The sequence below is a fragment of the Labeo rohita genome, chromosome 14, assembly GCF_022985175.1.
Source record: "Labeo rohita strain BAU-BD-2019 chromosome 14, IGBB_LRoh.1.0, whole genome shotgun sequence".
Classification (NCBI taxonomy): Eukaryota; Metazoa; Chordata; class Actinopteri; order Cypriniformes; family Cyprinidae; genus Labeo; species Labeo rohita.
The window spans coordinates 32437831-32464389 of record NC_066882.1 but is presented as its reverse complement, the minus strand read 5'-3'; the positions used below and the strand labels follow the sequence as shown (position 1 = coordinate 32464389).

The window sequence follows — 26559 nt, the reverse complement described above, 5'->3', positions numbered from 1 at the left end:
GATTTCAATCCCTGCTGCCAAGACGCTCCTGTCGGTCACAGATCATGGAAAGTGAAACTTAAATCTTTCACAGAGGTGGTTGGATTTATTAGTCCATGTTAAAAATATTTACTAAAAGTTTATTTCTTTTCAAATTCTTATTTATAGAATTGTGAAATCGGACACTGAGCACCTCCATATAGCCAAAATGGCATGATCCTCGTTTCATAACACCTCTGCAAAGATTTGATTGTGAGACTGGTAGTTGAATCATGCTCATCCTATCGAATCATTGAATCTTTGATGACTGGGTGTCAAAACAGGCCTTTGATTACCATAGCAGCAAGGACACATTAAAAGATAAGATAAATGACAAGATGGCTAGGAAAATCACAGACAATGTGTTGTTGGGTAGTTGACAAATAAAAATTGGACTGTGCTCTATTGTGTGACATAGCAAAAATGTAGAAAAAAAACTTAACATACAAATACTATGAGAAAAATGTATCTTCATTCTTACAGTTACAAATAGCATGAGAGAATGTTTGCATTTTTTATTTTTTATTTTTTTTTCCCATAGGATACATTGATACATCAACTAAACATTTGCTTCTTTTGGCAAACACATCTCTGATAAGACAGATGTAGAAAGACTGGCTAGACCACAAAATTAATATTACAGATGATGTGTGTTGCCAAAACACATTGCCTGTGACATTCATTTTTGCAGTCTAGCCAGTCTTTCTGCTCGACTTAAAGGCGGGGTTTAGTGTTGCACTGCAGGGCTTTAGTATAAAAGCTTGAGGAACTCCTACTGGGTATTAACTTTATTTTAAAACCTTTACCCTTGTTAGTGACTGGAAACTGGTATGCATCCCTCTATTAGTTTCAAGAGTTAATCACATATTTTAATGGTCTTGTAAAACTTGTAGTAATCAGATTTGATCATTATGATTTCCAGTGACAATGGATTTATGCACCTTTCTTCTGCTAAGTTTGGCTTTGGACCTTTGTCTTACATCACCTATAGTAAGTTGGATAGTTGACAGATTATGTTATATTACATTGGCATTGTTAAAGTGATATACAGCTGTTGATATTCAGGCTAAATATATTTTTCTAAATGTCTGAATATACATGTTTTATGTATCTCATGTTTTATCTCATTTTATCTCATGTTCTCACTTCGATCATATATTTTTGGTAAGTACAGCACAGTCACTGACATTATTCTGTTGTAAAAGAAGTGATTAGTAAATTCTTGATATCTGGTACCCACAAACATGGAAACTTATTAGTACATCAGTCCATATTATTTTGTCTAGACAAAAAATAAATAAAGTTTTAAAAATAAATAAATACTTTTTAGTCTCATCTTTTATTTGCAAGGATATTGCATATTGATCTAGTCGCAGTTGTTTATTGACCTTGTTGTCTCGTCATCATCTCATTTTAGTCATGGGGAAAAAAGCTTGTCAATAAACATTTTTCATCATAGTAAAATAAAAATAAAAATGTTGCACTTTGTATAAGTCAGCTGTATAGTTATTGGAATATGTTTCCAGTGCACAGCATAAAAGATACTGTTTTGTACGCTCATTACTGCCTGATGATATCATTGCTCTTTTGTCATTTTACTTTCAGACTGTTTCACTGAAATTTATTTAATTTATTTATTTTCCCCAAAGGCATAGGAATGGAAGGATATTCCAGACATAAACAAAGGTAAAACTATTACATTATATTATCTCAAGACCTCAAATAAATTTATGTAAGCATGACAGTTTTTCTCATTCGATTTGACACTTTTCTCCAATGTAATGTACTTGTTCTCAAAACAATTAGCACAGTCATCCAAACACAAAGTTATCTTAACCAAACAGTTCAACTTTACTGCAAAATGAAGCACTGCATTTTTTTTTTCTCTAGTAATGTGTTTATTAAAAGTAAATATTAACATCAAATATATGCCGTAGGTGCATTCTCTATTTATTGTAAAACATATTCAGCTGTAGATGCACAAATAAGCTAATAAAAAGACATGTTTATCACAAAGTCACAATGAGTTTCTTCCAAACAAAAATGAATGAATGAATGAATGAATGAATGCACTGCAATCACTAAAACAGTGTACTTTACTAATCATGTCTCTCAATCACATCTGGTCGAAGAATTTCATCTACATCACAAAAAAAAAACTGCTTAAATGTTGAATCCATTCTTGACAAGCTTCCACCTCAACAGAGCCACAGTCCTTTTCCATTGCTTAAAAAAAGAATTCCTTGGTTGTAAGGATTGCGATCATAGACTTTCCATCTCCAAGAGGAGAAGAACTTTTCAGTTGGATTCAAGAAAGGAGAATATGGAGGAGGGAGAACTCTTGCACCAGTGCTGAATGATAAAATTAGACATTGTTCCAGATAACTATGAAATTTCACTCCATTTGCTCCAGACTGACCTGCAGAAAGAGGATTTCATTGATGGAGTTTAGAAAACGTAGGAGTTTTTTTTGTTTTGTTTTTTTTTTTGTTGAGATTAAAGCCACCTTCATCATCCTCCAGGTACTTCTAGATTTAAAAAAAAGAAACACATTGCCGAACACTAAGTTCTCCCACTGTTTCTGACACAGCACTACTGTATACATAGAGATACATTTTTCTAGAGTGTAATAGTATATGGACATATAATCTCCAGGAAATACACATCTTTGTTTTCTACAGTAAAAGTGCAGTAATTGTGTGGCTTTCACATACTGGAATTGCAACGGTTTCACTCTATCAGATTTCCTCTCAAAGGGCACTTTGTATACTTGTTTCATCCAGATGGCATTTCTTCTTAGAACACGATCTATTGTGGAAAAACAGCATTGATGAATATTACACTGCCCTCCAAAAGTTTGGAAACGCCCTAGAAAAGTGGAGTTTTGGACAATATTGTCATGAATCCTTTTTAATTTGTGATCGTTTTCTAGTGATAAGAGACAACACAAACTACCAAAACATATTTTATTACATAAACAGTTTATACATAGAAAAAACATAAATTTTCAATTCATCAAAATATCCAGCATTAGCAGCTATTACAGCTCTGCATAATCTGGGCCTAAATTCATTGTATTCTAAACTTAACTGGCAATCAATTGTCGAAGCTATTAAGGTGTGCTGACCCAAAAATCTTTTAAAAACCTGGGCCAAGTTTAAACCAGTAATCAGGCATCACAGCTGGCAAAGGGGCATGTCTGACTTTGACATGCATGTATTGCCATTATTATGTAATCAAAATGAAAATTATTATTGCTGCTCTTCAACGATAATGTCAAGCTACTTTAATGTATTTGCACCAAAAATAATAAAGATTTATGCTGATATCGTCCAAAACCACACTTTGCCAGGGGTGTTCCCAAACTTTTGGAGGGCAGTGTAGTTCATTGTCCTGTATAATTCTTTGCTGAATTTCTTTGAGGTGGATGGTGTTCTTTTGGACCTTATCAGCAATGGCATGGTCTTATTTGTCCATCAAAATGTTCTTGAACTTCAATTTTGGAAAAAAAAAATGGACAAATAGAAACATTCACAGTAGAAAATAGAACTAGAAATGGAGTCATATAATCAGAATGGTGGAGTTACTTACCGGTTTTCCCTCTGAAATGTGTGGATAATTGAAGCCACTGTGTTTCAGTTTGTATTTGGCTGAACTATTTGGCCAGCTTTTCTGAAGGAGAGACCACGATTTATAACATGGTTGTCGTATGGTGGTCGATGCAGTGGCTAAACAAGCAGTCAACTCCAGAGAAGTCCACGGAAAATTTGATTTATTTACCCGGTGGCAAAAATTCCAAAAGAATGGTGTAACAGCCAAAAGTCCATTGTACATCTATATCCAGACACAAAAAGGAAAAAAAAGAAAAAGTAGCAAAAAGAACTATTCACAATTTCAACTCTATGCATAAATAAATGTACACAGTTAGCTACTAGTCTAACAAACACCCCTCTTACTTCTTTTCCCGCCTAACTTCTCATCAGTCTTTCATAGTTTAATCTCCTCCTTCATTTTCAAACTATCCAATCATAACCCCTCAGCTGTTAATTGCCGTTACACAATTCCGCCTTATTCTCCTCCCCTTTCAGGAAGACACACAATCGGTTTCCAGTTCGTGGCCCCTCCTACTAGGCAGTTTTCAATACTGGCAAGATAAAAAAAACAAACATTAATACACAAACATCATCTGAACAGCATAACGATCACCATGGAATGTGCACCTTCCATGTGAACGTTACTTAAAGAAACCCAGCTTACAATAAAGATTTTATCAAAACCTTTGTTTTAAATCTTTAGTCTAAATATTACACCACATTTCTCCCCTTCACCCCCTCTGGATGCTCTAGATCAGGCAAACGGGATAAATAATCTGCAATTAAATTTTTCTTACCTGGACAGTGCAATTGTAAAGACATATGGCTGCAGAGTCAGACACCAGCGCAGTATCCTCGAATTACTGTTCTGCATTGTTTGCATCCACTTCAGGGCACGATGATCAGTTCGTAAGGTGAATTCACGTCCCAACAAATAATAGCGCAAAGAGTCCACTGCCCATTTAATGGCAAGACCTTCCTTCTCAATTGTTGAGTACTTCCTCTCTCTTTCGAAGAGTTTTCTGCTCAGAAACAGAACGGGTCTTTCCTCATCACCCTTTCCTTGGACCAATACTGCTCCCAACCCAACGTCAGAAGCATCCACCTGTACTATAAATCTCTTGGAGAAGTTAGGACTCTGCAGCACTGGTTCCTGGCATAACAAATCTTTAAGAGAATTAAAGGCTTCTTCGCATTCATTGGTCCAAAAAAAGGGACTTTTCTTGGTTAAGTCGGTCAAAGGTGTAGCCAGTGATGCAAAGTGAGGAATAAATCAGCGATACCAGCCAATTAAGCCAAGAAAAGACCTCACCTGCCTTTTAGTTTGTGGCTGAGCAATGTTCCGAATAGCCTTAAGTTTTTCCACTTGGGGTCTGATCTGTCCATGGCCTAGCAGATACCCCAAATACTTCACCTCTTCCTGTGCCCAAGAACATTTAGTGGTGTTAATAGTGAGCCCAGCTTCCTGCAGCCTCTTCAGAATGTCATCCAGATGCCGTAGATGTTCTTGCCAGGTTCCACTATATATTACCGCATCATCTAAATAGGCAGCTGCATATTGCTCACATCCCGCCAATACCTGATCCATCAATCTTTGGAACGTGGCCGGCGCTCCATGTAATCCAAAGGGAAGAACGGTATACTGATATAAACCAGTAGGTGATCGAAAAGCAGTGTAGGATTTGCAAGAGGGATCAAGTGGCACTTGCCAATAACCTTTACACAGGTCTAAAGTAGTGATATAGGATGCTTTACCTAGTCTCTCAATCAACTCATCGATACGAGGCATTGGATAAGAATCAAAACATGAAACACTGTTTAGCTTTCTGAAATCAGTGCAAAACCCAATTCCTCCATCCTTTTTGGGAACAAGTAATATGGGACTTGACCACTCACTTGTAGACGGTTCTATGATCCCCATTTCCAACATGGTTTCGATCTCCGTCTTTAGTTGTTCAACCATCCTCTCTGGGACTCGATAGGGCTTTTGATGAATAGGGGTACTGTCTTTCAAGATGATATTGTGTATGAGAATTTTGGTGCGACTCGGTCTTTCCTGGAAAAGAGAAGGATAAGACTGAACTACTTCCGTTAATTGCTGCTGCTGCTGGTTATTCAAATGGTGAAAATCCCCTGCATCCTCCTTGGGTGGTCGTACTGGTTCCATCTCAGTTTCGTCCTCCTCCTCCACTACGGCCTTCACCATCATCACTTGGTCTTTAAGACCTTTAAGATCCTTGAGTTCCGTCGTCCTCTCCTTGAATTCCTTCAGGAGATTCACATGCAGGACTTGCTTCGGCTGTTTTCTTTCGGGACACAAAATCTCATAGGTTACTGGGCTCAGTTTTCGAGTAACGATATAAGGACCCTGCCACTTAGTTAACAGTTTACTTGTGCCAGAGGGTAACAGTACAAGAACCTTCTGTCCAGGTTTTAAGTCTGTTTCCCTGGCATGTGTGTCGTACCATACCTTTTGTCTTTGCTGAGCAGCCAGAAGGTTATCTTTGGTCAGAGTCCTAAAGTTCTTCAACTTGTCTCTTATCTGAAGGATATACGAAGCGATACTGCACTGGGCTGGTTTCTCTGCAGTCCATTCCTCTTTGAGCATGTTCAGGGGCCCACGAACTTGCCTGCCAAACAAGAGCTCAAAAGGAGAAAAACCGGTTGAACATTGAGGGACCGCTCCATACGCAAAGAGAAGAAAAGGAAGCCATTTATCCCAATCCCTCCCAGACTCATCCACAAACTTCTTAAGCATATTCTTCAAGGTACCATTAAAACGTTCTACAAGGCCATCAGTTTGAGGATGGAACGGGGTAGTTCTAATTCCCCTAATACCTAGCTGCTTGTATAATAGTTTCATCAGTTTAGCCATGAAGTTTGTTCCCTGATCCGTAATAATTTCAGAGGGCACTCCAACTCTTGAGATCAAATCAATCAAGCATCTCACTATGTGTTTTACTTGAATTGAACGCAAAGGGTACACCTCTGGATACCTAGTAGCATAGTCACAAATCACCAGTGCGAATTGATGCCCCGAACTACTCTTTACCAAAGGGCCTATGATATCCATCCCTATACGATCAAATGGAATTCCAATAATAGGCAGAGGTTGCAGATAACTCCTATCTGACTTGCGAACAGGGGCCACCATTTGACACTCAGCACAAGTTTTAACATACTCTTGAACATCTTGATACATTTTTGGCGAATAAAATCTTTGGCTGATCCGCTCATATGTTTTATGTTGGCCTAAATGTCCTGACCATGGGATAGTGTGACCTAGATGTAGAATAATCTGGTGCAGTGCTTTGGGTACCACCAGTCTAGGGTTTTCGGTATCAGCAAGGTACAAAAGATCATTCTTTAAAATGTACCTATCCCCTCCAAACTTTGGTACTCCCACAGACTTGCCATCTACTTCACACACTTTGTAGACTCTCTGGTACCTTATCTTTCCCCCTATGCTTCTCCTGTCGTCTCTGTCTTTTACTTTTTTTATTTTTACCAGCTTTACCAAACAAATAATCCTCAGCATTAGGAAGGGGCTGTAAACCTTTGGTCTGGGATCGTGTGACTACTGCAAATGATTTAGCTGTTAAATCAACCAATTTCATTAGACAGGGAAAATCTTCCCCGATCACCACATCATATGCTAGTTTTTCGACCACACCCACCCTCATCAGGTATGCCTGTTCATCAATTACAATAGAAACATTCACTGTTGGATAGATTTGTTCATCCCCATGTACACATCCCAAACAGACAGTGTCAGTATAGTTCAGCATTTCATCCTTCAACAAGTCAGTTTTCACTAAAGTTTGTGTACTACCTGTATCAACCAGTGCCTGAGCCGGTTGCCCATTCACAGTTAACGTTATAAGGTGTCTATGTTTCTCTCTAGGGATTACAGGTTCATCAAAGTCCTCAGTCCTGGGAACATAACACATGTTAAAGGGGACAAAGAGAGGCTTTATGCCCCGGTTGTTGACAATAAAAACAGATCAAAGTGACATTAGAATGTTTACTAGACACTCCCACAGTCTTATCAACAGATTCCTCAAGTCCTTGCCCACAGTACCTTTGCTGGTTCGAGGTGATTCTCGATGTGCAGCCAAGTATCTCTCGGCCAACCCTGCAGCTTCCTCTCCGGTCCATGGTTGATGTTCTTTTACCCAGATTCTCACATCTGGGCGCAACACACGCAGATACTGTTCCAGTATAATAGTCTCTCCTAGCTGTTCCTTGCTCCTCATTTCTGGTCGCATCCACCTTTTATACAGGCCTTTGATACGATTATAGGTTTCTCTTACATTCTCTCCAGCTGGTACCATAAAGCTCCTGAAGCGCAGACGGTAGGTTTCCTCCGTCACGTTGTATTTGGCCAACACCGCAGCCTTGATATCATCATAAGAACTGGAACGTTGTTCATCCATGCCTACATAGGCCTCCAGAGCTTTGCCGGTCAACAATGTTACCATTTGGGCGGCCCACTCATTAGCTTGCAATCCCCACGTTCTGGCAATCCGTTCGAACCGCACAAAGAAACTCTCCACATCCTCACCCTCCACAAAACTAGGAATTTGTGGTTCATGATAACGCCTGAAGGATGATACAGATGGTGGAGACATAATTGACACATGTTCTACAGGTTGAGCGTGGGGAGGTTCTGAAACCAAAGTTCTTCCACCTCGTGACTGGGGAAATGGTCTGGGTGCAGGTAAAGGATGGTGAGTTTGGTGACTTATCTGTTCAACTGATTCCCACTCCGTCTGGGGTTTTTGAAAAATAGTAGCTTTTAAATCTTTCAGCTCATCAAACAGTAACTTTTCATTCCTTTGTTGCTGTTTCATAAACAATCTTATTTCCAGTAGAAAATCTTGACTCACCCCAATACTCTCAGCATCATCTCGAGGGGTACTAACTTTACTGGACTTTGGTCTCACCACCGGTTCAGTTTCAAGGTCGTGTTTATCCCTCATATGAGACAAATCTGACACAGCTTCCTCAGGTTCAGGTGCCCCCGCCTGCAACTCCAAATCTCCCGCTTGAGCTTCAACTGTATCTTCCTCCCCATCTGAAAACAGGATCGGATGAGCTCTAGTGATCCTTTGAGGACCTCCCTGTCCTCTAATAGTCATCCTGAAGTTTCCTCTTCTCCTGCCAGTTACTCCACAAAGACTCCATATCCCACTTCTGACACCATTTGTCGTATGGTGGTCGATGCAGTGGCTAAACAAGCAGTCAACTCCAGAGAAGTCCACGGAAAATTTGATTTATTTACCCGGTGGCAAAAATTCCAAAAGAATGGTGTAACAGCCAAAAGTCCATTGTACATCCATATCCAGACACAAAAAGGAAAAAAAAAAAAAGAAAAAGTAGCAAAAAGAACTATTCACAATTTCAACTCTATGCATAAATAAATGTACACAGTTAGCTACTAGTCTAACAAACACCCCTCTTACTTCTTTTCCCGCCTAACTTCTCATCAGTCTTTCATAGTTTAATCTCCTCCTTCATTTTCAAACTATCCAATCATAACCCCTCAGCTGTTAATTGCCGTTACACAATTCCGCCTTATTCTCCTCCCCTTTCAGGAAGACACACAATCGGTTTCCAGTTCGTGGCCCCTCCTACTAGGCAGTTTTCAATACTGGCAAGATAAAAAAAAAAAACAACATTAATACACAAACATCATTTGAACCGCATAACGATCACCATGGAATGTGCACCTTCCATGTGAACGTTACTTAAAGAAACCCAGCTTACAATAAAGATTTTATCAAAACCTTTGTTTGAAATCTTTAGTCTAAATATTACACCACAATGGTCAGGGTGGCTCTGATATCATTTGAAACCCGTCTGTACTCGTCCTCTCCTCTCTCCCCTTCCACCCTGCAGACCCCGTTCTCTTTGTCCACGTCTTCTTACATTTGTTTCTCTTCCCACCATACCATTGCCCTCCAATCTGCCTATCTCTTCTCCCTCAACTCTTCTTGCTCCTTCTCTTCCTACAGTCTCTCCTCCTCTCTCCTCACCTCCTTCTACTTCTTCCACTGTTCTTCTCCTTTTCATTACACCCCTTACTCTACCCACTCACTTTTACACCTCTTCCTGTTCCCCTTCTCATTCTTGGTCTTATTTATTTATTTATTTATTTATTTATGCATTTTTTTCTTTTCTCTTTTTATAATTGTTGTAACTAAGATAAATGTTTAAACAACTAGGAAATCTGCATTTCCTGTATTGTGTGAAGTACTAACTCAGCAGTTATCAATTTGGGGCTAATTGAGAACATACCAAGTGCAGCTAAAAATAAACAACTGAAAGAGCTTTGTTTGTTGTATTTGGAAAAAACTGTATTTGTGTAAAAACAAATAAATAAATAATTTTCTTAATACATTAAAGCTGTGATTGGCTGCATGAACTATTGTAAAAACATTTGAGAATCCCGTGCACAGTGTTTTAAGAAAGTTATGGATATAATTTGTCATTTGTATGAATTGAATGAAAACTTACAATCTGTTTAGGACAATTACAAAGTGTTCAGCTCATTGCGTAAACTGTTTTGAGAACAGTGACCTGATTGTGGATTAATGTGTCAAATCGATTGAGAAAAACTGTTATACATTATTACTTTTTAGCTGTTTGTTTTATTCAAGCATGTTTACTGTGAACTGAACTCTTTTGTGGTATATAGGTTTAAATCTCACAGAAGGAGACATCATGATGGTGAGTTCTGTTTGTTGTGCATTTTACTGTATAAATACAATACTGCATAATTCAGCTGTTTTATAGATATACTTATTCTGCTTCAAAGCCTAATGAAAGGAGCGCCATTCTTGGCGATCAGTGGGATATTCCCATCCCCTATGAGCTGGCTGTGAATCTCAGTAAGAAAACAAGGATTTATCATTTACAACTCAATTAGCTTTTAAATACTTGATTTAACTTTTATACTGTTTTCCATCCTTCATGTATTTCTGATTGTGGTTATAGATTTGAACTATAAAGGAGTTATTCTGAGAGCCTTTGAGCAGTTCAGACTGAAATCATGTATTGACTTCAAGCCCAGAGCAACAGAAAACGTTTACATCTCTGTTAAGAATCGTACAGGGTACAGTATGGTTCTACTCAATATTCCACAATATTAGTAATGCAGTGCCTTGCAAAAGTATTAATACCCCTTGTCTCGTGGGCCAGATTTAAGGATCCCTGCTCTAGTTGAACTCAGTGATCATATATGCAGATGGGAGAAAGCTCAGCACAGCAAAATATAGAAATAACCTTATGAAAACCTAGTCCAGAGCATTCAGAACCTCAGACTGGGCAGAACGTTCACCTTCCAACAGGACAATCACCCTAAGCAACCCTGTCAATGTCCTTGAGTGGCCAGCCACAGCCTGGGCTTGAACCCAATTAAACATTTTTGGAAAAACCTGAAAAATGTCTGCCAGCCCCCATCCAAGCTGACAGAGCTTGAAAGGTGAAGAGGTGAAAAGAAGAATGGCCGATAATTCCCAAATGCTGATGGGTACAGTGTGTTGTGCTTCAATAGGTACAGCATTAAGGGTATGAATATTTATGCAATGTACTTATTTTAGTGTTTCATTTTTTTTAAAAAAAGTGTAAAGTTGTCACAAATCTGGTTTTGCTTTGTTATTATGGTGTATGGAGTGTCGATTGATGTGGGAAAAAGCTATTTAAAGCATTTTAACATAAGGCTGTAACAAAACGTGAACAAAAAAAAAAATAAAATAAAATAAAATAGTAATAATAGTAATAATAAATAAGAAATGTAATAATAAAAATGTTATAATATTGTGCTTTATATGCTCGGTCTAACATGTTGTTTGGGTGAGAAAAACAAAGGAGGCAGAAAGTCCAAGCAAACAGAATATTTAATAAATCCAGAGAAAACAAAGCACATATTTACAATAGAGTGGGGGAGAGATGGGGGCGGGCGCCCTGGAGACTGGTGCAAGGCAGACAGAGGGCGGAGATAAGGAAGGCCTCCAGGCTCAGGCTGGACGGGACCAGCAGAGATGTAGGAGACTCAGGAGGGCTGGACGGTAGAGCTGTAATTGGGCCTTAAAAGTTAGGCCCGACAGTGCCCGAGCCCGACGGAATTCGGCCCGAGCCCGACAAGTACATTTTCATTGACAGCTTTTTAAAAGCCCGAACCCATTTACAGCCCGACATTATTAAAATGTGCGCAAGCACACAGCTCTTTTGTCAAGAATGAGTCATTTATACATGTTTTAACATAATTTATTCATGACTAACTTGGGCTATAGGCCACTTGGAAGTTGGAACAAAGAAATAAAATAAGTCCTCTGTAACATCGTAACATCTCAGCACTCTAAATAAGCTTAGGCATACACTAGGCCAACGCGCCAATAAAAATTAGTCTTTCTTAACAAATTAAATTAAGAAAAATTCTAAATTAAGATGGGTATTTGGCAATAACAAAATTAAGATAAAGGCTCCGCGGGATTTGCTTTGCCACTTCTCTTCACAATCTGTCCTCAACGCGACGGTGAATAGCAGGTGAAATGTAATAAAAGAATAATGCCAACATTAGCCTATATACTCTGTCTACATTATGCATTTAACACTTAATATCAATTAATATTTAGTTATAATTTGAAAAACCTTTACTCACCAAGATTAGACTACATGTTTTTGTGGAGGAAATTTATTCAATCCATGGTAGATGGCTTCAGCGCGGTCCTGCGCTCACTGATGGTGCGTCCAGCAGCATTGAACACCCTTTCACTGCTGCTGCTGCTACTGGCCGGGAGGCATAGTACTGCCCTGGTGAAAAAAACTGCATATGCTGGTAGGTATGTTTTGATGCTGGAATGCTGGTTAGGTAGGTTTTTATGCTGGTTTAAGCTGGTCCTTTGCTAGTTTTTGCTGGTCATGTTGCTGGTCAAGGACCAGCATGAACCAGCAAAGGACCAGCATAAACCAGCAAAGGACCAACTTAAACCAGCATCAAAACATACCTACCAGCATATGCTGGTTTTTTCACCACAGTGATCTGGCTAATTTTTCAAGTTTTATCAATTTTGGCAAAACGTAATCGCCAGAGGCAAGCCTCCGTTTCACCTCCTCAACATCCATTTTCGCATCTTTATCGCGCTAATCGAAACGCATCACATGACCGCTCATTTACCGCCCAAGCCGGAGCGCAAGCCCGTGCCCGGCCCGAGCCCATGTTAAATGATATAAATTAAGCCCGAACCCGTCGGGTCCTGTCGGGTTTGGGCAAAGATCTTCAGCTCGACTGGACGGGACCAGCGGAGACGTAGGAGACTCAGGAGACAACAGAGAGAGCATAGGGGTGAAGAACTCTGGTGGAAGTGCCATATCCAATAGTGCTGGAACAGATTTTGGAGGGCACACTGGAGCGGACTCTGGCCCTTGCAAAACAGCAGGTGGAACGGATGGAGCGGAACCATTGGAGCGGTATGTGGAGGGAGCTGGTTTATTGTGAGCTGGAGTGCGCGCATGCTTCCGGATGGGAGGAGGATTAGAATCCTTAGAAATGAGAAATCTGCTGCAAGTCTATAACAATCATTAGGAGACAGGAATCAGAACAAATCATCATCGCCCAGTCCCAACCGGAAGCATGCATTAAGCATGTGATCACTCCAGCTCACCAGATGGAAAACACTCAGGAACTCCTCCACATGTTGTTTGAGTGAGAAACACGAAGGAGGCAGAAAGTCCAAGCAAACAGAATATTTAATAAATCCAGAGAAAACAACCACATATTTACAACAGAGACAGGACCAAGAAACTACGGAAGGGCAGGGCTAAATACTAACTAAAACGAGGGACTAATGAGGATAATTAACAAGCGACAAGTGATTAGAATAAGAATCAGGAAACACAGGAAAACTAGGTCAGGGGAAAAACACAATAGAAGTGCTCGACTTAATGCAGCGCTGCGCAGTTCGATCAAATTCTGATTTGAAGCAGTGCATGCCGGTTAAAAACTTTGTCCAACTTAAGGCTGCGCTGACGCCTCGTGACTGTCACGTGTGGCATCAAAGCACCACAATAGCGATTAGCCGGCGCAGTTTCTTCTGAGCAGCTGCAGGAGTTCTGATGACCACATGGCTGTTTCACGATTGGCCAGATTATTCTAACATCTTCAAGTCCGATAATACTCACAAATCTTTGTTTTTAGACACATTTACACCCTAACATTAAAAGTGTTTTCACTGTAGTCGCAATGTTATATTGAGTCAGAGTTTTTATAAAACACTGATAAAAGCATATATAACCCCACTTTATTAGTATTTAAATAGTATGTTTATGCTGATCGTTATTCTTGTTCAGATGGCGCTGTATTAAGCAGTATATGAAACGTGTTTCTGTTGCTCATGAAAATGCTTTTTAAAAGTCTGTGTATTTGATAAATATTGCATTTAATTCACTTCATCTGTGATAGTGCATGCAAACACCGCGAGAGCTTCACTAACGAGAGCAGAAAGTGTCTGACTTGACAGCTCCGTTTTTAACTCCGCCTGCGACTGCTCTCACTACTCTCGTTGATCGCCGTCTGTAGCCGTAGATGAAGTCGAACAGGGGCGGATCTAGAAAATTTATTTTACATTAAAATCACAGCCTTCATCTTTAAATTTAAATGTCTGTTAGTGTAGAATTTGCAGTTTGCATCATAAATTCATTAGAGATTCCATTCACATTTGGCCCCCTAATAACAACTGATCAACATCCAGGGCACCAAGACACTATTAAACCCTCAACACTTTCTAAATGTTTCTAAAAGAAGAATTTAATGTAGGCTGAATGATATATAAATCACAAGTTTTAGTGCATCAATTTTAAGAGCATTAAAAGCTTATGAAATTTGCTAGAAAGAACAGCCAAGAAATCAAAGCACTGACATTTAAGATTTCGGAGACTTTTTAACAGAGGTAGGAATGTCTGTATGTGGGCATTACGGAACGTCACCCTGAGCACCCGAGCAATCACAAAGCAACCATCTAGTGCCACTTCAGCAACATCCCAGAACACCCAACTGTCAGTTTGTCTATAACCTGCAAATATTTTACATTTTAAGAAAATGCCTTGTCAAACCAAACATAAGGTTTTTCTTATTTTTCAGGTGTTGGTCATATGTTGGTCGCATATTTCCTGGAGGTCAGACTCTTTCCATTGGAAATGGTTGTGGATTAAAATCCATTGCTGAGCATGAGTTTCTTCATGCACTGGGATTTCGGCACGAGCAGTCAAGATACGACAGAGATGATCATGTGACCATCAACTTTGAAAACATCATTATAGGTTGCCTTATCTTTTTTTTATTATTATTATTTTGTTTGGGGTGGACAGAACACTTGTGCTGTTTGGGGTGCAACAGGGTGGGGGTCATGTGTGTTTTTCCTCCATCATGGCTGTGCTGTCGTGTCACCTCTTCAGTTTCTGTGTTGTCTCCATTGTAACTGATATTTTTGACAAATTATGTAACAAAAAAATCTATTTTTTAGTCTATAGGTGATTTTTGGGGGTGGAGGGAAAGAGTGTGTGCAAGCGTAATCGTTCTGCATTGTGAAGTGTGGAAGGTTGCCCCTTTTTTATTGTGTATGTTGTAGTCTGCATTGTGGTGAATTTGTTAATTTTATTTGACAAATTAATAAGTAAAGGTTTCGATTTTACTGTTTTCCCATTCATTTCAGTGTGGGTCACCCCAAACATCCATATCAATTCAGTTTAATTTTTTTTTCTTTTTTTTTTTTTTGTAGTGCTACCAAGTGCTGACAACTGTACCATTTAGATAAAAGGGAACTCTTTTTCAGCAAACCTCATTTGGGGTCCAAAAATACCCCAAACAGTGCATAAGGGTTAAATAATTTAAAATAATGAGTTGATTAATTTGCTTTGTTGATCCTGATGCCATTCAAATAAAGAGCACATACAATTAATAAGCCATCCATAACTTCAATAGTCTTTATTTTCAGGACATGAGAGCAATTTCAATAAATACAATGAGAGCGAGTCCACCACCCAAGGCACCCCCTATGACTACTACTCTGTGATGCATTATGGTAAAAATGCCTTCAGCAATAGAAAAGGAATTACAATTATTACCAAGCATCCTGAGTTCCAAGATGTGATTGGTCAGCACCTGGACATGAGCGAATATGATGTAATTGAGCTCAACAAACTCTATAAATGCAGTGAGTATTTCCCACAATGCTCTTTAGTTTTAATGTGTTCTGTAACATTACTGTGAACTTGTGGTTATTAAATATGATTTAAATAGGATTTATTACTGTTATACTGTTTTTTTTTTAAATTGCTTATTCACGATTTTTGAAACTACAGCTCCTTTTCTCTAAATTTGACACACAAAACCACAAAACATGCACACAACATGGCATGATGTATCTCTTGCAAAAGCAATCACTTTTTCAAAACTCTTTTAATACAGTTTTTCCCAGGTGCTTTGCTGCATTTCTCGAATGATCGTTAATATCTGCAAAGAAGTATGTGCATTTCTCAAAACAATACAAACAGCTCAACTCAATGGATTACCTGCAAAAGCCTGTAATTGTTGATGTTGATTGAAAGAGGCTGGATAGGATTCACAGTTACACTTTTATTATTGGCCTGACAAAAAAAAAAAAAAAAAAAAAAAAAAAAAAAAACTACAATGTCATTGTGATAAAAAAAAAAAGATAAAGAAATATTACTGATAGCACATGTATATCACTGAGATGCCTATTTGACATCTGCATTTTCATCTGCAAGACTCATCTGCAGTACATCTATAGGACGTTTCCTATCAGGTGTCAAATAGACATTTATTAGATGTCTTTACTGTAAGATGTTTATGATTTAGAGTGTATGTAAAACTGACATCTTACAGACGTCTGTCACAGCAGATGCTTTCCAGATAAAGCGATCTTTAACAGATATCTTGCAGACATATGTGTGCTATCTGGGATGGACACAAAAGCAAAAATACACAATTAGAAAGGCAAACACAAGAATCACCCCTTAGGCTGAACTTTGCTTTTGCATGCAGCACTGCATGAGGAATTTCAGAGTTTATTATTGGTTGATCCATGTTCTCTTAATAGTGAAAGTCAAGATTCGCCTGCACAATGCATGGCAAATTTACAAAAAGACTAATAGAAATGTGTAGAAAATATACTTGACAGTTTATGACACCTAGATCAGCCATTTTGCATTTAATGATGTTTTGAGGGGTAAGACTATTGCACAGAGATTTGTATAATACATTTTGAGCAACATGACATTAGCAACTGATAATGTAGGAAAATGCTGACAAATGCACATAATCAATTGCATGAATGTACCAAAGCAACCACAACTTGTTCAAAAGAATAAGAAACTGCTATTATGATGTGCACAAGTGACTAGATGATGTGGCGGCTGAATGTCTCGGTTACATCTGTAACCCTCGTTCCCTGAAGGAGGGAATGGAGATGTTACGTCATAACGTATTTGGGGTCTCCCTTGGGAGGCCAGTCACCTCTGAGTTAACTGGAAAGGGCCAATGAAAATTGGCGAGTGGATTTCGCTTGCCAAGCCACTCCCCTGTACATACCGGTATATAAGATGGCGGCGTGCATCCACTCATTCAGATTTAAGCTGGGGAGCTGAGCCGAAACCGAGCGCCCCAGCACAGTCCAGGATTGTGGCAAGAGGACGTAACGTCTCCCTTCCCTCCTTCAGGGAACGAGGGTTACGGATGTAACCGCAACGTTCCCCTTCAGTCATTCTCTACGACGTTATGTCATAACTGACGTATATGGGGTCTCCTCTGTTTCTCAATCACTGCGTTACGTGATTAAGAAACAAATGCTAACAGGCAAGCGTGTCAGGACAGATGGATCTTAACATGTAACCTTCCCAACGCCCTGTAAGCCAGATAATGGGTCCACCAGGGGTGCCAGGTATCTGAAGCAACCGTTGGGGGGGCGGAGCACGATGACAAGGATGAAGTCACGTGGAGAAGACTGGAAAACATGGTAGGGGAACATGGACTGAGACATGATGCCACGACCGGGAGGGGTGAAGGAAGCCCCTACCAGACACAGTCCAGAAAACTCTGTCCTAATCCGAATTGTGGGGGCAAGGAGGACCCAGAGTTCACCTAGGGGAACAACTGGGAAGAAGCGCACGGGTCCAATAGGAATGGCGCAGCAAACCGACACAGAGCCGTCCTCCCGCAAATTACCTGATGTTACCTTAACACATGGGAGGAGACGGGCTCTACGCGGAGATTATAAAATCTTGCGAAGGTGTTTGGTGTCGCCCAGCCCGCAGCTCTGCAGATGTCTGCCAGAGAGGCGCCGTGCGCCCAGAAGGAGACGACACACCGAGTGGAGTGGGCTCGAACTCCCAGGGGGCACGGCTCACCCTGGCACTGGTAAGCCAGGGTGATGGCATCAACCACCCAATGAGCCGACCTCTGCTTGGAGACAGCATTCCCCTTCTGCTGGCCTCCAAAGCAAACAAAGAGCTGCTCGGAGCATCTGAAGCTCTGGGTGCGGTCCAAGTAAGTGCGCAAGGCACGAACGGAACACAACAACGCCAAGGCTGGGTCTGCCTCCTCCAGGGGCAGAGCTTGCAGGTTCACCACCTGATCTCTAAAGGGAGTGGTGGGAACCTTGGGCACATAACCAAGCCGGGGTCTCAAGGTCACGTGAGAATCAGCCGGACCGAACTCAAGGCACGACTCGCTGACAGAGAAGGCGTGCAGGTCGCCCACCCTCTTGATGGAAGTGAGCGCGATCAGGAGCACAGTCTTTAGTGACAGATATTTTAGCTCAACTGATGCAAGCGGCTCAAAAGGGACCCTCCGAAAGCCTAAGAGCACAACTGAGAGGTCCCAAGAGGGGATGAGGTGTGGACGAATTTTAGCTGGACCACCTGGGGGTGGAATCGCCATTCTCCAGGACGAGTGAGCTGCCGTGAGAGCGCATCGGCTGCACAATTGCATACGGCACCGCAGCCTGTCTTGGAGGCATCCGTGTTCACAACCACATGCCTCGACACCTGACCCAGGGGCACACCTGCCCGTAGGAACGCAGGGTCTGACCAAGGGCTGAAAAGGCGGTGACATTCCGGGGTAACGCTGACCCGGAACGTGCTGCGGTGCCATGCCCATCTCGGGATCCGGCTGTAAAGCCAGTGCTGGAGCGGTCTTATATGAAGCAGTCTGAGCGGCGTAACTGCGGCTGCCATATGCCCCAGAAGCCTCTGAAAAAGTTTGAGAGGGACTGCTGTCTTGTGTCTGAATAGGTTCAGGCAACTCAGCACCGACTGGACACACTCGTTCGTGAGACGTGCCGACATGTCGACCGAATCCAACTCCATACCAAGAAAAGAGATACTCTGCACAGGGGAGAGTTTGCTCTTTTCCCAGTTGACCTGAAGCCCCAGATGGCTGAGGTGCCGAAGCACCAGGTCCCTGTGTCCGCACAACAGAGGAGGGGCAGATGTTGAAGTTCCCCATCGAGCAATCTTCTCCATCCCCGGGTAGCCTGCTTCCAGGAAGCCCCATTTTCTATTATTTCCACAAGGCAACCCAGATGGCAGACTGCCACCCCTTAGGAGTGGTCAGCTCAACGCCCCCCCGAAGGGGAGCGGAACAAGTCCCGTTGGGACCACTGGGGCGGATCTTCGGCGAAGGCAGACGAAAAACGCGGCCCTACCATGGGTATTCTATCTGCGTGTGAACTGCCCAGGACCGCTGGGCAAAGTCCTGAACAGTGTCGCCAAAGAGGCTGGCCTGAAAGATGAAACACCAAGAAAGCGAACTTTGTCAATGTTGTACATCTCACCAGGTTCAGCCAGAATTTTTTTTTTTTTTAGGCCACCAAGATGGACATCACCTGACCGAGAGACTGCACCGAGACCTACGATCACCGTATGCAGTTCCTGCCTCAACCTCAAGTCAGAACTATCCTCGTGCACGTCAAAATCATGGCCTATATAATGCAGGAGAGCCATGGCATGCAGAGCGGAGGTGGCATGGCTTGCAGCGCTGTGAGCCCTGCTTTACAGCCAAGGCTGGCAGCGCTTACAAGCTAGGAGGGAAACACGGACAGCCCACCAGGTGGCAGCGTTGTGCACCGCAACCGCACACTCCACCAGAGGGTGTCAACATGCTCCAGGCCACCCCCATGCGGGGAGAATGCGGGGAAAGAGCTGAACACGTAGTTAAGCTCTTCCTGAACCTCCGGGAAGAAAGGTACCAGGGAGGGCGCAGCCAGAGCCACGTCCGTCGCTGAAAACCAATCGTCAGACCGCGAACGGCCAGGGAAGGCGGAAACCCAACCTCCGACCTGATCGTCGCGGCCACCCGGAAGAACACGGCCGTGAACTTAGCCTAAGACACCAGCCGCGCAGCCACCACAACGGGCGGCCGCTCGGCAAAATCCTCGGCGTCAGAAGACAAACCGCTCCGCTGATGCGGCGATAGACATCTTAATGTCCTCTTGAGCACTAAACGAGACGCAGGGCTCGTGGTAAGACGAACCAGCATCGGCATTCAGAAACTCGACGGTAATACGCTAAGAGAAGCCGGACCTCCGTGGGGGCTAACCTGACGGAGCAACCCAGACTGTAATCCTCAGGTCTCCTAGCCAATGCAGCCTCGGGAGTCAGTGACCCGCGAAACCAGAAAGGGTAGAGCGCAAAGGTAGCCTACATAACAAATGTAAGTTATGATCAAGCGTAATAATGGGTCTGCCCACGAGCGCGGGCATAACCCATCCACAAATGCCATCTCAACGTGCATTGTTTACATCCCAGACCTATGAGACAGCGATTGTGTCCGTCATGAGGAAGTAAGTAAACTATCGCTCCCTAAAAGCACACGATCGGAGATGCGTCTTGAAAAAGACACTCTCAACGACCGTGTTTCGTTGGAAAATTGCTCTTTTATTGTTGGTTTGCCCAAGGAAGGACCGCGGCACAAGCATGCACTCAAGAGGGGTTCTTCGCTGTAATACAAAGTTACCAGTGCAGAGATACAGCCGGCTACGCAGCATTGAGAGAATCCAATGATGAGTTTCCAGTCAGCTTACAGGTGAAGCTCTGAAGCAGAAATCTGAATGAGTGGATGCACGCTGCCATCTTATATACCGGTATGTACGGGGGAGTGGCTTGGCATGCAAAATCCACTCGCCAATTTTCATTGGCCCTTTCCAGTTAACTCAGAGGTGACTGGCCTCCCAAGGGAGGCCCCAAATACGTCAGTTATGACGTAACGTCATAGAGAACGACTGAAGGGGAACAAGTAGTTTTAAGAATTTCGTTTCTGATCTGAGAAATCCACCAAAGCAGCTGAGAAAAACAAAACAAATATATATATATATTTTTGGAGTTTGAATTTGTTACTAGTGCTTTGAATACTGCTGTTCTTTATAGAGCTTTATAGAAATAAAGTTGACCGTACTCAGTATACATTACAAACTATTTTAGTATGTAAGCAATCTTTGTATGAATGAACGCTGGCTAGCCATTTTTGTTTGTTTGTTTGTTTTTTTCATGTCAGAGCCCTGTTAGTTTATTTTGCAATAGTGATCAACTGACTTTACATTACCTCTTACATACTGTATATGAAAAAGTAAGGACAAATGTAGTGCACAGAGACATGACAAACTGAATTTGATTATGTTTGTTTACATTACAGATTCTTTCATCTCTTTCCTTGATCACTGCAGCTTTGATGATGAGTCTCTGTGTGAGATGAGCGTCTGCTCTGCTGCTGCTGGTTATGGCTGGCAGAGAGTGAAGTCAGTGAGTGGCATCAATGTGACTGACCACACATACTTGGGCAAAGAACAAAATGGTGAGATCTGTTACAGTCAGTGAATGTGACATTTCTGCTTTGATAAACTTTATGGTTTAAAGAATGATGGATTAATTAGATGTTGATTGCCCAAAGAATAAATGCTGCATTTCCATCTGCTTTCATTACTGCAGGGACGTCTTTTTTTATGCACTTCAGCACTGAGGGCGGAAACGAGGGTGATGCAGCCAGACTGGAGAGCAAAACGATGACCCCTAAAAGAGACTGCAAAGTCCAGTGCCTGCAGTTCTACTACTATCACAGTGGTAATGAGTCTGACCAGCTCAATATCTGGATCCGAGAGTATCAGAATGATACAGACAGCAGAGGAACTCTCAGTTGTATGGATCAGATCACAGGTCTGTCTCTTCATATTACAGAACAGTTTATCAAGATGTTCTATAGATTTTCAATGTTACTGACCATTTAATTTCTTGCAGGACTCCCTGGTAATTACTGGAAGCTGCATCATGTGCCACTTAATGCAAATAAAACTTTTCAAGTTGTATTCGAAGCCCGTAAAGGAGCTGGAAACTCCAGTAGAGGATTTTCACTGGATGATATCAATATTTCAGAGACTGAGTGTCCCCACACATGGCAGATCAGGGACTTTGAGAAGGTTTTGAACAATACTGGGTCATACTCTTCGACGTACAGTCCATTGTATTACTCCAGTGATGGTTATCGCTTTCAGGCTAGTTTAAGTGTGTATCAGAATAACTTTTCTATATCAGTTCGTCCTGTGTCTGGTGCATATGATGACCAGTTGCAGTGGCCTTGTCCATGGAGACAAATAACCTTGGAGATGCTTGACCAGAATCCACACATACAGAAGCGCATGTCATCTGAGCAAAGCTTAACCACTGACCCTGCTTTGTCTTCTTCCAGTGAGCTCTGATGCAGTCTTATACTTTTTTTAGATTCTTTTCATGTATTCATGTATATAAAATCAAAGTCTTTTAAAAGCTTTTTTTTTTTTTTTTTTTTTTTCAAATAGGCTACTGGGACAATCCTCGAAATGGTGGAAATCAAGTCATTATCGGCAATGAGTCTGTATTTGTGGGTACTTGGGTTAATACATATTACATAAACAACTATGATCTGACTAGAAGAGAGTTTATCAAGGGTGGTGACATCATGTTTCTATTCAGCATGCAAGGTAGGTTTTTGTTAAGTAACATCAGAGAACAAGACTAACTTATGTATTAAGTTCTACAAAGAGTAAGTTCTGTATTAAGAGCAAACTAGGCATAAATAAGTTTCAGTTGTACAGCTATGATATGTTTCCATTGTGTCTCACTTTCTGAGAACCAATTTACATAAAATGTGTTCACCAATCCAGATATCTCAGGGCTACTTCAAAAGGGTTCTCTACCCTGCCCTAAAGCAGCAGTGAAGAACTTCAGTGGTACTCTGGATGTGACTGCCCAGCAGGGACCATGTGTTCCAAGGTGAATGTCCTTTTAACCTCTGTTGAACCATTATTCAAAATACCCAAAACTAAAATATACATATTTTGAGATGAAACAAATCTTTAAAAATAAACACTGCATTTAAGAAATAGCGTACACTCTTAAAAATAAAGGTGCTTCACGATGCCATAGAAGAACCTTTTTGTCTAAATTGTTTCATAAAGAACCTTTAACATCTAAGGAACCTTTCTGTTTCACAAAAGGTTCTTTGTGGCAAAAGAAGGTTCTTTAAATTATAAAAGGTAAGAAAAAGATGGTTCTTTATAGAACCTTTGACTGAATGGTCTTTGTGGAACCAAAAATGGTTCTTCTATGGCATCACTGTGAAGAACCTTTTGTAACACTTTACAATACGCGTGCACAAATATGCATTAATTCATGCTTAACTAATGTAGAAATAATTATTAATTAATTATAGTTAATATATAATTCATGAAGAACTAAACCATTTATTAATAATTACTTCATCAGCAACGAATGAACATACTATATGATTTATAGATTAAGTAATAAATCCATTGTTATTAGTTAAATGTGTTATAATGTATTAATTCCCTAATAACTAATTTTATGAACTAATAGTGTAAATTCATGTGTTAATTACCACAATGGGTTGAAGCCACGCATTTCATCTTCCAGTTGTCTGCTTTAATTAATCATTAGCTAATGACTGGCAAAGATATCATTATGTTATGACTTTACTTGTTAAGGCACAGAACTATTAACTAATTGTTAAGTAATATGTCATTGTGGTTATGGATTTAGAATTAGTTAGTCATGTGTCTCAACAAGTAAAGTCATAACATAATGATATTTTTGCCAATCAATAGCTAATGATTAATTAAAGCAGACAACTGGAAGTTGAAAATGCACTACTCCAGGACCCACTAAGTAAGACACAGTCTCATAGTCCCAGTTTTTCAAACAGCTTCTTTATTGTATCACTGTAATATGTGACAAAAAATAAAAAGCTGTCCAATCCTGTGAATATAGTCACAGGAAAAGTGTGCTGTTAGACACAACACACCCGAGAGTATATTTACATTACAACACAACTTTTTAAATAGGTACTGTATCTCATATTGGACACCTTTCACTGATACATTATTTTAAACAAATTCCTAAAGTGGCATCCCTCTGCTGGCACACACAGTCCTGACAGGTTTATGAATTGGTTTTACAACAACTGAGTATATCCTCAAATGTTTACAAATGTCTCTGACAGATTCAGAGAGTTGAATTAGTGAAGGATTTGTGTCTTTTGAACTTTTCGAACAGTTACTCATGAGCCTTTTTGTATTATTCATCAGCAGGGCTGCCTCAAAAAAGACATTTGTTTGTGAATCAGACCACACTGGTTGCACATATGATTCACAGAACTGGTTCTTGAGAGTAATTTGTTTCTGAAAATGATTTACTGCATGCACATTACAAAATGCACATTATCAAAATATTTGCATGAAATTAATTATCTTTTCTACTACATCAATAATGTTTATCTTACCATATGTGCTTCTTTTTCTTTAGAGAGTATGTGGGCACTTCTTGCAATTCCAGTGCCAGGGCAGCTTCCTCTCTGATCATCTTGGTTGTTTGCTTTCTTTTGCTAATGAGTTCATTGTGAGGAATCACTATTATTAACCCTATGTCTGACTACACAAGAGTTCAGAACTGCAGAACTGAGAAAGAAATGCATCTTCAGCTTTCTAGTATATGACCGTTAAATGTGTATTGCTAATAAATTGTCTATATTCATGTATCAACAATCAATATTAAATTTTAGTGATGTTTACCAGTTTATTGACAGTCTCTTTCATAATGCATGATTACACATTCTTTGTAGAGGTTAAGGTGAGTTTTTGTCATATCTGATTTTTTTCCCCATCTGATTAATCACTGCATAGATAATTTTGGAAATTTTTTAAAATACTTTTACTCTAAAATACTTTTACTTTTTTATTGCTCATTTGTTCAATAAATAAATAAATAAATAAATAAATGTAAATATAACAACTTATTTTATGAAAAGGAGCATACAAACTCAGGTTTGGACTGTAAAAGCAAGATTTTGGTGGCATCTGTTGGCACATGAGAGAGCTGCCACTGTGAACAAAAAAACATACATTTGTTATAGATGTCTAAAAGAAGTGATGAGAAATTTCAGATAAATTGCATCATAGCAAGCACCATTTGAGAAGCTTAAAAAATAACACGTTGCACTAACTGCGGTTTTCTGTCAGGCTGTGATCAATTTGTTTTTGTTTTTTACATAAAGAAATATGTAATTTGTTGTTGTTGTTTTTTTTTTTGAGGTAATGAAATAGGGTAGAAGTAGAATAATAACTGCTATAATTAATGGGTCAAGTGTTGATGGGAGAAGATGCGTTTTTAGCCGTTTCTTGAAAGTTAATCAATCAATTAATCAATAAACAGACTGTAAAATGCATTTCTCTGCTTTATCGAACTATTCTAATAACAATTAAAGCTGCAAGCAGTCATTTTGTACACTGCATGTTAAAGTTAGTGTAAAACAAGCCATTTCCTGTTGCCAGCAGGTGGCACTATTATTATAACTGAATATTGGCTTTTAGATGTGTTTAGGCCAAGATTCTTATGAAATGAGTGAAGTTTTGGGCAGATCCACGTTGTATGGCTGAGTTATAACAACTTCCTTTTACATGGTGAAACATCAAAATATGATAGGCTGCCAAAGACATGCCCTTTACCAAAAACTCAAGATCTTTGCAATTTAACATTGCAAAGCCCTTTCGATAAGACCAGGGGTCACCAAAATTAGTCCTGGAGGCCTGGTGTCTTGCAGGGTTTAGCTCCAACCCTAATCAAACTCACCTGGACTAGTAAATCAATGTTTTACAGCTTAAAACATGGTGCTTCATGTTACCAGCAGGTGGCACTATGACTATACTGAATATGGGAATGGGCATATGTTCAGGATAGGACTCTTATCAAGCCTGAAGTTCAGAGCAGATCAGATATTGTATGACTAAGTTACAACAACTCAAATTGCGGCATCTAAAAATGGCAAAAACAACACATAATTTGTTGATAAAATTTAAAACAACTGACTCCCAGTTGAGTTTTAGATTTTGCTCCAAAATACTTTTTTTTTGTAGGTTTTGGTGTGTTTCATGTGTCTACCGGATTTTGCACATAAATGTGAAACATAGCTCGAGGGACACTTTGTATAAGTGTATAGGTGGCACTATGGAGCCATTTTACCAATGCTGTTAGAAGAGATGTGTGTGTGTGTGTGTGTGTGTGTGTGTGTTTGTGTGTTTTCACACTCTGATGTAAACATGCCCAATATGCATAAGCAGCATGGCTGATCTAATGAAGGAAATGCTTCATTCCCTGTGTTTTCATTCCTCTTGTAGCACGCACGAGTGACAATTCTCTGTCAACCAATCAACATTCTGCAGTGAGTCTAGCTTTAACCATTAGGTACCGAACTACTGTGCTAGGTACCCCAATGGAAGGGTCCCAAAAGTTTGATTAATAACAGCCAGTTTGGAGGTTTCTGGGACATACCCTAATGACAATGACAAATTAATAACATTCAGAAGAGGATCTATGATGAAAGCACCTA

At 40.4% G+C, this 26559-nt stretch overlaps 1 protein-coding gene across 1 annotated transcript; it reads left to right on the top strand.

The window, feature by feature from the left end:
- Positions 1–945: 945 nt before the first annotated feature.
- LOC127176050 (meprin A subunit beta) lies at positions 946–24576 on the top strand. The gene is made up of 13 exons (XM_051127478.1): positions 946–1008; positions 1674–1704; positions 10312–10343; positions 10432–10504; positions 10611–10728; positions 14755–14933; positions 15608–15826; positions 21322–21480; positions 21615–21839; positions 21921–22367; positions 22478–22639; positions 22823–22931; positions 24480–24576. Exons 1-13 carry the CDS (start codon positions 946–948, stop codon positions 24574–24576), a joined length of 1914 nt encoding a protein of 637 aa, XP_050983435.1.
- Positions 24577–26559: the final 1983 nt, after the last annotated feature.